Below are 14,788 nucleotides of genomic sequence, written 5' to 3' on the forward strand. Positions count from 1 at the left end.
CCTTAAATGCAAATTATAATTTAATTTGTTTACAACTAGTCAAATGAATTGAAAATATGACTTACCAAAGTTATTTTATGCATGTGCCTCTTTGATAATATTTTCAAAGGCTAGGTATTCCTCATATGATTTCATTGGCATCCTATGATTTAACAAAATTTGTGGTTCATCGAGCTCTTTTCTAGGCGTGTCATGTTTCTTATTTGTTTGATGAACTATGTTATCTAGCTCTTTTACAAACTTATCTACAAACATATGAATTTACAGCGGTGTGAATAGAATTGTTAAGGAATTTTTTTATTTACCTGTTTTATCAGTGTTGTATAAATTGCCTTGCAGCGGAGTTTTAATACGAGAAAAACACTTTAAGTCCTTATAGACTAATTACAGACTTGATTAACTTTAGTTTACAGTAGAATATTGGAGTAGAAAATTATGTAGCAATTTTATTAAATTGACCGAGCGTGGCCGATGCTGCTGTAGAGAGACTGAATTTATCTTATATGCGCGTCTTAGGGTGCGTTCGACTTGGACGCTTACGCGCTCTGAGCGCGCCGTGAGCGCATTTTCATCGTTCGACTTGGCGCTGTGAGTGTCACATAAGTACGCTCGTAGCATGTTCGTAGCACATATTTTGCGCTCATACGTGCTCACGCCACGGAGGTAAGGCAATTGAAAGTGTCATGGTCGTTTATCAAAACGAATGCATGGAAAGCATAATCTAACCCTAATTTCATTTATTCATAGTTCAATTCTTAGTTCAATAATTACGCAAAATGGCGAGCTATGCATTATAATTATTTTTTAATATTAATATAATATTAATTAATTTTAAATTAATTAATTTTAAATAATTTTAAATTTTAATCTTAATATTACTATTAATTAAGCATAAGTTAACCAAATTTCATTTATTTATTAATTGGTAAATTCTTTATAATCTCGCAAAAATGCCAAGTTGTATATCACAATTATTTTTTAATATCAATATTAATATTAATTAAATTTAAATAATTTTAAATTTTAATTTTAATATTAATATTAATTAAGCAAAGCAAACCAAATTTCATTTATTTATTAATTGTTAAATTCTTTATAATCCCGCTGAATGATCCAGAAAGTAATAAAATTTACACAATTACCGTTACCGCCAGTTGCCGCCATTTTGATGCTTATTGACGCTCGCAGTATCCAAAACGAACGGAATTTAGTTATCGATTCTAAGCGCTTATCGGCCAAGTCGAACGCTCAAAATTTGTGCTTATAAGCGTGAGCGCTCACAGCGCGTAAGCGTTCAAGTCGAACGCACCCTTAAAAGGAGAACCCGCGCATTGCTCGTCTCGGATTTTGATGAAATTTGGCACAATGGTAGATTTTATGCCCAAACTGACCCTGGTAAAATATTAGAGGCCTATGAAAAGCGGTTTAATTATAAAAATTCACATCTAGTTAATATATGCAAATAAATTACATTTTTTCTTCCTTGTTATTGCTGTTTTTTTTTATAAAATTATTATGTTTCAGGTATTACATCAATTTTATACAGACGCTACAGAGTATTTTACTATAGAATATTTAGCGAAAAATATAAAATTAATTAAAAACTCAAGAAAACTTTAATATTATTTACTCATGCAAATATAAATTTGAATTAAAAATAATAAAAAAAATTATCATGAGTGGGATTCGATCCTCCGACGATACGCATACGCATATCAAATGCCAGATGTATACAAAGAATGAGAAAAATATAGAAACTATAAAATATACAATAAAATGAATATGAAAAACATTGAGATTAATTAAATTTTGTAAGTACAAAGCAAAATATAAATATAAGTAAGTAATTTACAGCAAAATGTATTGAAAAAAATTAATATTAAGCCCGGTGCACACGACGTCAGTATTTCTAGAAATATAATTTCTGTCTGTAATTTAAATTCTGGCGTGCAAGAATTTGGCGCCTGAATTTCATGCTGTAACATATATGTCTAAATTATTGCATGCGCTATAACCTCAAATGTCAAAATGTCTGACAACGATCGTGTCGAAAGGACTGTAGTTCTTGTCAGTTCTTTAATAATTTTAAAAAAAAAAGAAGAAAAGGAAAGACGTAAACGGCTATGGAGTCGTTCTTGGTTGCTGCGGCGTGACCAGCAAACTACTTCCTTAAATATGGTTTTTAATGAACTAGAGTGAGTGAATTTTAATTAGTGAAAGTTGATAAAACGTAATGTTATTGTTATATTTAATGTTTTTAGTGCAGAAGATCCGGCCAGTTTCTCAAATTACACGCGATTGAAAATGGTATTTGGAATGATTTGTTGGAAATGGTAGCACCATATATAAAGAAAGAGGATACAGTTATGAGGCAAGCTATATCACCGAGAGACAGGCTTTGTATTACAATTAGAGACATTAGTTATTCAACTCGTGTTGCACCTAATACCATATCCCAAATCGTGAGAGAAACTCTTGAAGCAATTGTAACCGTTCTTCAAGATAACTTTATAAAATTTCCATCTTCAGCACAAGAGTGGGAATCTGTTGCCCACAAATTTGAGACAACATGGAGTTTTCCTCATTGCATAGGGGCATTGGATGGAAAGCATATCAGATTTTGTCCATCACGAAGTGATGGTTCGAAATTCTGAAATTATAAAGGATATGACAGTATAGTACTCTTAGCTCTTGCCGATGCAGATTATAAATTTTGGTTTGTTGATGTGGGAAGAAACGGCCGTATGCATGATTCAACCGTCTTTCATACAAGTCTATTAGGCATAAAAATGGATAACAATTCTCTCAATTTGCCTTCTCCTTGCGAGTTAGAATCCTATAACACTAAAATCCCTTATGTGATGATGCCTTCAGCTTAAAAAGAAATTTATTGAAACCATATCCGAATCGAGGTCTCACAATGGAGAAAAGAATTTACAACTATAGATTGAGCCGAGCTCGTAGAGTAGTTGAAAATGCTTTTGGTATACTTGTCAACAGATGGAGAATATCGCAAACCACTATACCCCTAGATGTCAAAAAAGTTGAGACTATAACATACACGTGCATATTATTGCACAATTATGTGTTATCAAAAGCTAATGCTCATCAGTGGTATGTGAGAGATGAATATCGAAATGTTAATGATTGTGTTATGAACGATTTAGAAACACAGCTACCCACATCTCAGCAAAACTTAGAGCAGAGGTCTAATCGATGCAGCAATGATGCTTTAGAAATTCGTGACAAATTCTGCGATTATTTTAATACAGTAGGAATTGTTCCCTTCCAATATTCTGCTATTGAAAGAGGGCAATAATTAATAAATTCTGTAAAGGCAAATGTTTATATAAATGATAGAATTGTATTAATAACTATGTTATTAATAATAATGTTATTATTTCTATATTAATTTTCAATAGTGTTTTAATGAGTGGTGAAAATGAAATACTTTATATTCAGATTCATTTTTATTTATAAACTAGCTGACCCGGCAAACGTTGTTTCGCTAAGTTAGGTATATTCTAAACGATTTCTAAAGAATCAAAAATATTAATCCTTTAATTGTATAAGGATGTGTTGTTTGAATGCTATATACAATGAGGTATTATCAAAACAATAAACCCCATTAGTTTGTCTATATTTTGTCAATACAATCAATTTGGAAGTTCTATACACTTTCTATAAAAAACATGGTATAATCCAATCCAAGTCTTTTTTACTCTTTCGACTTATTGATTACGTTTCAAGTTTTTCAGATTCTTTTTGGATTCTGTATTTTGTATATAATTGTAAATAATACTACTGTGCTTATACAAAATTTTCAAATTTCTGCGAGGAGAGATAGAAAATGAATTAAGTATTTCTCTTTGACCTGCTTTTTGAGAAGTTTCAAGTAACATTTGATGAATTAAAGTATATTTAATAAAAAGTATATATGTAGAGCAGGGAGAGGCACAAAGGTCCACTTTGACTTCGAGCAAATATAAACTATATAGTGAAAACCAAAACAATTATATCACAACAAATAACGCATTTCAAACGAACAATTATCTGACTACGTTCAGTAAAACTGCCAGCTACATCATTATTGTAGAAATGTGCTTTTTTGCTGTTTTCCAAAAATTTGTTATCTAGACCTTTTTATCCTATATGCGGGGTAACTTGTAACGGGCAGGTGGCAAAAGGTTTAAAGACTTATTATAATTTTAAAGGTATTCTACAAAATAACTACATTTTTAACTAATGCTAAAACTATCAACGGAAGAAAATACTTTTATTATGGATTTTCAAAGATTACCGTTTGGCTATACATCTTTTTTCCTCTACTTTCAAATATTGTTATTAAACAATGCTTAACTTTACTGATTTTTGGCACATCGGTGGTGGATCTTTTTAATCCCGGATCTTCATATATTAATATCTATTCTGCGATAAATTCTGGGAAATTATAACTGGAAAATGTTATTCGACAAAATGTCCATTTGATCGATACCAAATTTAGGTTCTGAATTTAAATAACATAAATAAAAAATAATATAACCTAGAAAATGTTTTATAAATACCAATGAGTATATAGTTATACAAATGAGATCTTTCAGAGCAACGTGTTTGAGAAAAATATGCCAAAAAGTGCATTTTCATATTTACATATCAAAAAAGTTTATATTTTGAGTCTCTAGTAACACTTGCGGCCCGTTTGCTAACGTTTTTGTATATAAATAAAACTACAAACAAAACTACTTACTACAAATTTATCATAATTAAATAATATTCGCGTAAAACATCCTATTAAACGTAATTGAACATCATCTGTCAAAAGTGTTTGACATTTCACGTAATTGCCACCGTCTATTGTTTTATTTAAATTACGCTTCAACAAAAATTTTCGAATCAAAAATGTAAAGTTTCTACGCGATTTTGAAATAATATCTCACCTTTTGGACAATCTCTGGTTTGGCACGAATTTTTCAAGACTAAGATTGGCCAAATCGATTCAGCCGTTTTCGAGTTTTATTCGGACATTTGAAAGAGAGCTCCATTTTTATATATAAGATTAATAATTAAGAACTATATTAAGATCATTCAAAGTCTTGTGTGTATGCTTCAAATACAATTTGTGAAACCTTGCTGAGTGTCATTGCCCTACGCTTTTCATTTTTAACTTGTTTCACAAGCGATGCCAGTGAAGAAAAAACTTGGTCCACAGACCCTTCTGGTGTATCTTTAGGTGTTTCGTGTCGCTTTTTCATCGATTCCGCCAGTCTGTTTATAGCACTAGTAAAAATATCATCGTTTGATGAGCCCTTTCTATTTTTCTTTGGCCTCATTGGTGGTTCGTTGGTATATCCAGCAGAAGTAGAAGGAGCAGATGAAAAAAACTCAAAATTTGATGCTGATGCTGCAGGTCCCTCAAATATGACACAGTCATCCTCCACACCTGCCACTACATTACATTCAAGGTACTCCTGCGTCTGAGGTGTTTCCTGCGTCTGAGGTGTTTCAATGGAGCTTCTACTTATTCTCGGTGTGAGAAAACTTTCCAAGAACGATAATTGTAAAAAGTACCACAAAAAGGGTTTGTAGACCTATAAGGTATATAAGGTGCATTAGTCAGATGCTCGATATTTTATTAAAGGTAATTATTGAATTCCAAAAAAACGGGAAAAACTTACATTTCCCGCCAATCCCGCTTCTCATTGATGCTCTTATCTTATTATTCTCGAAGTTGTATTGGGTTCTCAAGGCTTTAAATTTCTTCTGGCATTCATCTCGAGTCGCTGTGGGCCGTATTCTCAGCATTTTTTCTACCACTCTGTCCAATGCTTGGCCTCTCAAATGCTTATTATGATATGCAGGCGAGTCTGTAGCGTACAGACAAGTTTCTTCACGTACTGCATCAATTAGTAATTCAATTTGATCTCTCGACCACTTGTTGGAAATCATTTTGATAATATTTGTATATTATACTCTGGACAATATTAGAATTCGATGTATTCTACACTGTACACAATGGCTAATCACAACATAACCACCGAACACTTGCCAAACCCCAAGATCACCAATCAGGTACATGTGTTGAATCACGTGGCAAAATACAGCTTTCCTATTGGACACTAGAAGTACTAGCCACCAAATAGCTAATCTGTCGCCGAATAGGACGTGCTCTATTTATTTTTTATCGGATAATTAATACTGATATAAAAATATTAAAAAGGTTCGCAAATTTTATTTTTAGCTTCCCGAAGGAGAAGTTTATGTTTTCATCAAAAAATCCAATTCGCTAATTTAACGTTTTCTCGACGTTTCAAGCCATTCTGAATCGAATGAGACCAAATTTGTAAAAAGTATGTGTGTGTGTGTGTGAACAGATTTTTTGCCGTAAATCGACGTTTTCTCAAAAACTGGTGGACCGATTTCAAAAATTCAAAAGCCATTAGATGTATCTTAATGAACATACTAAACCATTAAAGTCCTACAAAAAACTGCCTCAATTATAAAAATTATTGATTTTTCAAATTTTGCTTTTAAAAATAGTCCGACCGGGTTGACGTGTTCGATTTTCAGTAATGTGTAATAAATCCACTTCGAACTAACTAACCTAAACTAATCATTTATTTACGCCGGCGTTCGCTATATATACACAAATATATATTTACAAAATAAAAACTAAACGCTTCCAAAATCGAAGTACATGAATCAAGTACGCATTGATATTTACGTGACAAAATACAGCTTTCCTATTGGACACTGAAGGTATCGGCCACAAGATAGTTCATCTATCGCCGAATAGGACATCATAGATAAGTAAGCATAAATAGATCGCTATCTCGAGCCATTTGACGTTACACTCATTTTAATTTACGAATAGATCACTACATGGCAGCACTTGTAGAGTATGTAAATTAACCGCTGGTTTTTTTTTTTAGATATGGTTCGTATACGTAATACAGTAAAAGGAAACCCGAATAATTTCTTACGTTAAAAATGAGAACAAAGTATATGAAGTACAAAATATATTTTCAAATACATCACGGACCAATTTTTTACATAATTAAAACTGGTAGTGACATGTTATAAATGTAAAAATTATTATACATAATGAGAAGTATTTCACAAATATAAGTAATTGATAAAAAGTGCTTACATTGGAATTAATATTATACATAATAATAAGTATTTCACAATTATAAGTAACTAAGAAAAGTGCTTTCATAGCAATTAATTATTATAAATAATAAAAAGCATTTCACAATCATAAGTAACTAAGAAAAAGTGCTTTCATTGCAATTAATTATTATAAATAATAAAAAGTATTTCACAATTATAAGTAACTAAGAAAAGTGCTTTCATAGCAATTCATTATTATAAATAATAAAAAGTATTTCACAATCATAAGTAACTAAGAAAAAGTGCTTTCATTGCAATTAATTATTATAAATAATAAAAAGTATTTCACAATTATAAGTAACTAAGAAAAGTGCTTTCATAGCAATTAATTATTATAAATAATAAAAAGTATTTCACAATCATAAGTAACTAAGAAAAAGTGCTTTCATTGCAATTAATTATTATAAATAATAAAAAGTATTTCACAATTATAAGTAACTAAGAAAAGTGCTTTCATAGCAATTCATTATTATAAATAATAAAAAGTATTTCACAATCATAAGTAACTAAGAAAAAGTGCTTTCATTGCAATTAATTATTATAAATAATAAAAAGTATTTCACAATTATAAGTAACTAAGAAAAGTGCTTTCATAGCAATTAATTATTATAAATAATAAAAAGTATTTCACAATTATAAGTAACTAAGAAAAGTGCTTTCATAGCAATTCATTATTATAAATAATAAAAAGTATTTCACAATTATAAGTAACTAAGAAAAAGTGCTTTCATAGCAATTAATTATTATAAATAATAAAAAGTATTTCACAATTATAAGTAACTAAGAAAAAGTGCTTTCATAGCAATTAATTATTATAAATAATAAAAAATAATTCACAATTATAAGTAACTAAGAAAAGTGCTTTCATAGCAATTAATTATTATAAATAATGAAAAGTATTTCACAATCATAAGTAACTAAGAAAAGTGCTTTCATAGCAATTCATTATTATAAATAATAAAAAGTATTTCACAATTATAAGTAACTAAGAAAAGTGCTTTCATAGCAATTCATTATTATAAATAATAAAAAGTATTTCACAATCATAAGTAACTAAGAAAAAGTGCTTTCATTGCAATTAATTATTATAAATAATAAAAAGTATTTCACAATTATAAGTAACTAAGAAAAGTGCTTTCATAGCAATTAATTATTATAAATAATAAAAAGTATTTCACAATCATAAGTAACTAAGAAAAAGTGCTTTCATTGCAATTAATTATTATAAATAATAAAAAGTATTTCACAATTATAAGTAACTAAGAAAAGTGCTTTCATAGCAATTCATTATTATAAATAATAAAAAGTATTTCACAATTATAAGTAACTAAGAAAAAGTGCTTTCATAGCAATTAATTATTATAAATAATAAAAAGTATTTCACAATTATAAGTAACTAAGAAAAAGTGCTTTCATAGCAATTAATTATTATAAATAATAAAAAATAATTCACAATTATAAGTAACTAAGAAAAGTGCTTTCATAGCAATTAATTATTATAAATAATGAAAAGTATTTCACAATCATAAGTAACTAAGAAAAGTGCTTTCATAGCAATTCATTATTATAAATAATAAAAAGTATTTCACAATCATAAGTATCTAAGAAAAGTGCTTTCATAGCAATTCATTATTATAAATAATAAAAAGTATTTCACAATTATAAGTAACTAAGGGAAAGTATTTACATGACAAATTTCCAAGAAATTGTTATAACAATACAATACAACAATATATAAAAACTGCACAGAAATATAGTGTAGGAGCATTTACAATAGACTGATAAATTCACAAGAACTGACTAATAATAATTACTTAAAGACTAATAATAATATATTAAAAAATTAAAAACTACGAAGAAAATAGCGTAGGAGTATTGACAAAGAAGGAACAAATGGAAGAAGGAATGACAAATAATGCAAAAATTTAAAAAGTTCAAATAACAAATAACTTGTTAAATAGTACAAAGGAAGGAAGAAGGAATAGAAGGAAGAAGGAATAGAAGGAAGAAGGAAATAGGAACAAATGGAAGAAGGAATGACAAATAATGCAAAAATTTAAAAAGTTAAAAAGAACAAATAACTTGTTGAATAGTACAAATACTTTACAAACAAAAAATTCTGAGAACATAAAATATATATATTGATAACAAAATTGAGAGAAAACTGAATTCCTAGGATTAAAATTCATTTACGAGACATTCTTCTTTATTAACTCTGCATTTAATAAATATTTTGCTATCCAATCAATCATTAATAAAGTTGCATTTGACGAAATCTTTGAATAGTTGCTGTATGAGTGTTTTTTAAACATTACATTCAACCGTGTTATGATCTTAATGAAAACATTATCATCAAGATTGTCATAGATGATGAAAAAGCATCACCATTGTGTTCACAATGAACAGAATAAAGTTTGATGCACATGCAATTGTTTATGAATTAAAAGAAAAAAAGCAACGTTGTTGATTTCCAAGGTCGGTAGTAAATATATCCTGAATTTAAACACTATATTGTGATGTTGCGCAAGTTATTTAGAAAAGAATATTATATAACACAAACTTTCAAGGGAAAAACATTAAAATATTAGGCATGATATAGATTCACTTTATATGTCGTCTTCACATTTGTTTATGTAATAAATAATCTTATTAAATACAATGGCAAACTTACATCAAAACCATTTTCATCAAACAAAAATAAAAGCATGAATACCACAAAGATGCGAAGTATTAATCTATAATTTAATAGTGTCAATAAAATAGTTATGTATTCAATGCAGACCATAAAAGAAAAAACAAAAATAAATAAATAAAAATAACATAAAATATAATTAAATAAAAAAGAAAGAATAACATAAAAGAAAAATAAAGAAAAAAAAATAAAAAAAATCTGCCTTAAATTACTTTCAACAATTTATTAAATCGAGAAAAGAATCTTTGAATTGATATAGAAATTACATAGACCACAGCCAGCAAGTAACAGGATGTAATACTTGAAATATTTATAAAACGCATCGTACTGAAACCAATTCATATATTGCAATATTGACGAAAACTGAAATCAATTATAAACTAGTGGGGCGCATGGCATCGTGCCTTAAGGCAAATTGCTGGAACTTCCCGTACCAAAAAATTTTTTTTTTTTGAAAAAATTAACATTTTTGAAAAAAATTTACTCTAAAAAAAATAGATTTTTGAGGAACTATATAAATTTTTGACAAAAACTTACTTTTTGTTGAAAAATTTATTTTGAAATATTTTGGAAATTCTGAACTTTTTTTCAAAGCAATCGTACTGCTTTAATGCATAGAGACTAAATATCGAAGCGCGTAAGCGCCGCGTCGCTGTCTAACGCATAAGCATTGATACGGAACCCATAGGAATGTTAACAAAATGTATACTTATTGTTAAAATCTCTATAAAATATCTGATAATTTGATGTGCATATGTCTAATGTCTAATGATTATTGTTGACCGCCAAATGTTATTTTTTTTTTAATTTTTTTTACTAGATCTCCGAAACCGCTAGACCTATTTTCATGAAAATTTGATCAAATCTTCATCTTGATAATGCAAGTAAAATGTTTTTGAATTATACAAATCGGACGCTCCGTTCTCTTGAAAACTGAGTTACCGTTTTTGGCACTTTTTGCCCCGTATCTTCGGAACGGCTAGGCCTGCCTTCGCTAAAGACTAATCAGCACGTCTTCTTATCAATATAAATCGAATATTTTTTGAATTAGTCAAATCGCTTCATCCGTGTAACCGAAATCGTCGACGAAAATTTGTATCCGAACACACACACATACACGCACACACACACACACACATACATCAATTTTTTCTAAGGCATGCCAAAATGTTCAGAAGGTTTTAAAACGTAAAGATATAAAAAAAACGATTTTTTTGCGATTACTATAACTTGCTCTACGAGAAGTTAATTATAAATAAATCAATTTATCATCTCCATAACATTAACAATCGTCATTTCATTTCGAATTAAATTTAAAAAAAAAATAGTTGCCAAATTTACACAAAATTGAAGTGCTCCCGCATAGTCACAGTCTAAACGCATTTGCAAATAATTCTGTGCGACATTTTCATTTATACTATGCTTAGCTTGGCGGCATTTTCACATTTTTCAATAATTTTCACAAAATCGGAAAAGTGCTCCAGTACATAAACAGTCTAAACGCACTTGCGTAAACATTTCTACCAGAGTGGCGCTTAGACTGTGCTTAGCCTGGGTGATTTTTTGAATTTTCAATCCAAAATTACAAAAAAAATTTTTTGAAAAAAAAATTAGAAACAAAAAATTTTTTTTTCCAAAATCAATTATATTGTTGAAAGAAGCAGAAAGTTCTTTGAATCATTTAAATCGGACGCTTAGTTCTCTCAAAAACAGCAATTTTTTCAACATTTAGCTCTGTATCTCCAAAACCTCTGGCCCTACCTTTGCCAAAAACTAATCAGCACATCTCCCTATCAATAGGAATCGAATGTTTTTTAAACCATTCAAATCGGTTGATCCGTTCTCTCAAAAACTCGCTTTCTATTTTTTGCACTCTTTGCTCCATATCTTCGTAACGGCTGGACCTGCCTTTGCCAAAAACTAATCAGCACATCTCCCTATCAACAGGAATCGAATGTTTTTTAAACCATTCAAATCGGTTGATCCGTGCGCCCGAAAACGTGGACGAAAAAACGCGGACATACAAAACACACACACACACACACACACACACACACATCCATTTTTTCTGAAGTATGCCAAAATGTTCAGAAACCTTCAAAACGTCGAGAAATGTAAAAATTTTTGATTTCGATTTTTGGACGATTACTATAACTTACCCTACGGGAAGTTAATAAATTAGAAAAACATGTTTAGCAAAATAACAATGAAAGCCATAAAAAATTGAAAATAATGAATAAAATTATAATGGAAATATCATTAAATGAATATTGACCAGGAAAATATTAAATAAAAATGAGAGCAATAAAAAATTGAAAACAATAAATAAACAATTATGATGCGAATGTGAATTAATGAATTTTTACCGGAAAAATATTTGGATTTTTGTGTCTCAAACGAGCACTATAAGATCTGAGATTTTTTTTATATTTGGCTAAAGCCATTCTTTTATAGGGTCCTGCTCATTTTCATTTATATACTTTCCTGTGAGATATCTATTAACACTTCTATTCCAAGTGTTAATGAAAAATAAAATAAATGAATCTAAAAAAAATTGTTTTAAATTATGCTTTTGGCAAAGGAAATTAAAATTATATAAAACATGTTTTTCTAATAATATTTGAAACTTGATCTTTAGTTTATCATCAATACATAAATATTTAATGAAATGATCAAGTACTTGACTGCATTTAATAAATAGATCAAAAAATACATTTCCTGGAACCAAAAGCGAATGGCCAGTGTAATCTTTAGATGCAATCCAAGAAGCTTCATCCCTGCCAATTGGATCTGCTAATAGTTCAGATGTACAAACATGGCATTCACCAACATATCCGAGAAGTTTCTTAGTACAATATCCTGCAACATAAGCGTTAGCAGTTTTACTGTACAATGACATGTCTTGGAAATGAAACGGCTCTGCATCAATAGACATATTGATCAGAGAGTCAGTTTCCAAGACATCTTCATTATTCAGAAACACTCGAAATGTGGCAAGCAACCCGGTTGTATCATCGATTTCACAATTAGCAGAAGGTGAATGACGAGATGATAAATTGTTGACAAGCAAAGTTCTAAAGGCAGACACAAAAGAGTAACAACTTGGATTATTGTTTGAAGCCCCTTGACTCCTTATGCAACCAAAAAAATTATTCATGAGAACTTGGTTAAAATTTCTGGTACATAAATAGCTAAAACCCTGAACTACTTTCAATTTCTGCCAAATGTCAAACCCTCTATCGTTTTAATCCAATTTTTAATGCAAGGAGGTTTAGTAAAAACTTTAACTAAATCCTTGCTTTTTATGAACTACATTGAATTCAAAACTAATTTGGCTTCACGCCAAAATATAGTGTGAGCTGACTTATTAGACATTGCACATCGAAATTGTTTACCATTCAATGGCAATTTTGATAAGCCATTGACACTATCAAATAAGTAGTCCATGAACATCAAAAATTCTCCGGTGCCATATGAAGTAACACTTCCATGCGCTTCTAGGTAACCAGAATTTTGAAGTCCTTGTGCTACCCGTTAAGAAACTACTTGCGGAGCAAAACTGACCTTCATACGTTTCATTTTTATTCGATCAAGGTGGTGTTCAGTTAATGTAGGACAACGACGAAACAAACTTGAAGTTGAATCATAATTATAATAATCTATGATGTCTTTCCAAGATGCTTCGTATTCGTCCCCATCTAAACCTATAAATTTAACATTGTACTTAGCAAAATTATTCCGCATACACTTTAACAATTGTGGAGGATCATATAAAGGAACAATCTCATGGCCATCTATTTCAAAAAACAGTTTATTCCAGTGAAGTTTTTTCGTTTTATAATATTCTTCTGTATCGTTTAAAAGCATATTAACTGCTTCACAATTTGCTGCATATTGGTCGCAAACTGTGTCAAAAACTTTTAAACCAATACTAAATAACTTTTTTGCTACATCAACAATAAGAGATTTTAAATCAGAACTATTAACCCCACCTTTAGAAAAGTAAAAATCATCTGGTTGCTTCCAACGACCCTTCATTCCTTTAGTCATGAAAACAAGTGCATGATTCGCAAATAAACATTTTCTGCCATTTGCAAACTCTACAAAACCAACAATGTGATCCTTTTTACGGTCATATGACAATTCTGAAGATAGTGATATTTCATCAAACATCAAAACACAGTACTTTTCATGAGAAATAGCTGAACTTAATGTATTAAAAAGACACTCATTTATACCGCTATACAAAGGTATCTCTGAAAGCAACTTTCTCGATGTTTGAGGAGATGGCAAAATAAATATTTGTCTCCAAAAGTAGTAAGCCTTTGGAGACTTTTTATACAGACTTAAAGAAAGAATTTTGTCATCATCTGTGAATTTTTTCCTTTCGGCTGTTTAGTATGCTCTCTTAGTTGAGACAATATAAAATTTCTAGCTCTTATATTTAATGTTTCCGGAATATTTAAAAACCATTCAGAACATTTTACACTCTGTTGCAGTTTATCCCTTAAATTATTGAATTGTTTGTTAATCCTTCTTACCTCCTTGAACAAAATCTTTGATGTGTCATACATCAGAACAACATGTTGTAATATCATATTTGATTAACTAATTATTATTGCTGCAATTATTATTTAAAAAAAATACCTTTGCGTGAAACAGGTGACAGAATAAGTGACTTAGGGGTACTGCAAAAATCCTTTTCCAAGTTTTTAGGCCTCCATCTCCTAACTAAGAACATAAATATTTACAATTCTAATTACTTGGCTTTTTCACTGACGGGGTTGCTAAGTATTCTCCTTCTCTTGTAACAGATTGAATCTCCAACCCTCCATCATAATTACTTGTCGAGTCTGCATCAGGAAGCTCACCTAGTGTAACAGGCGAACTATTCCTAAATTCCCGTACAGGAGATATAGACATATC

At 29.8% G+C, this 14,788-nt stretch overlaps 1 protein-coding gene across 1 annotated transcript; it reads left to right on the plus strand.

Moving 5' to 3' along the window:
- Window positions 1-2,330: 2,330 nt before the first annotated feature.
- On the plus strand, window positions 2,331-2,654 carry LOC113381690. The gene has a single exon (XM_026620435.1). The coding sequence runs from the start codon at window positions 2,331-2,333 to the stop codon at window positions 2,652-2,654; it is 324 nt and encodes a 107-aa protein (XP_026476220.1).
- The last annotated feature ends 12,134 nt before the right edge of the window (window positions 2,655-14,788 follow it).

The sequence above is a fragment of the Ctenocephalides felis genome, unplaced genomic scaffold (assembly GCF_003426905.1).
Source record: "Ctenocephalides felis isolate EL2017-DRISC unplaced genomic scaffold, ASM342690v1 CF-g0.4_SCAFFOLD_02997, whole genome shotgun sequence".
Taxonomy (NCBI): Eukaryota; Metazoa; Arthropoda; class Insecta; order Siphonaptera; family Pulicidae; genus Ctenocephalides; species Ctenocephalides felis.

What these genes read in the sequence shown, in the direction of transcription:
- LOC113381690 (XM_026620435.1), top strand. Translation starts at nt 2,331, where the DNA reads ATGGTAGCACCATATATAAAGAAAGAGGATACAGTTATGAGGCAAGCT.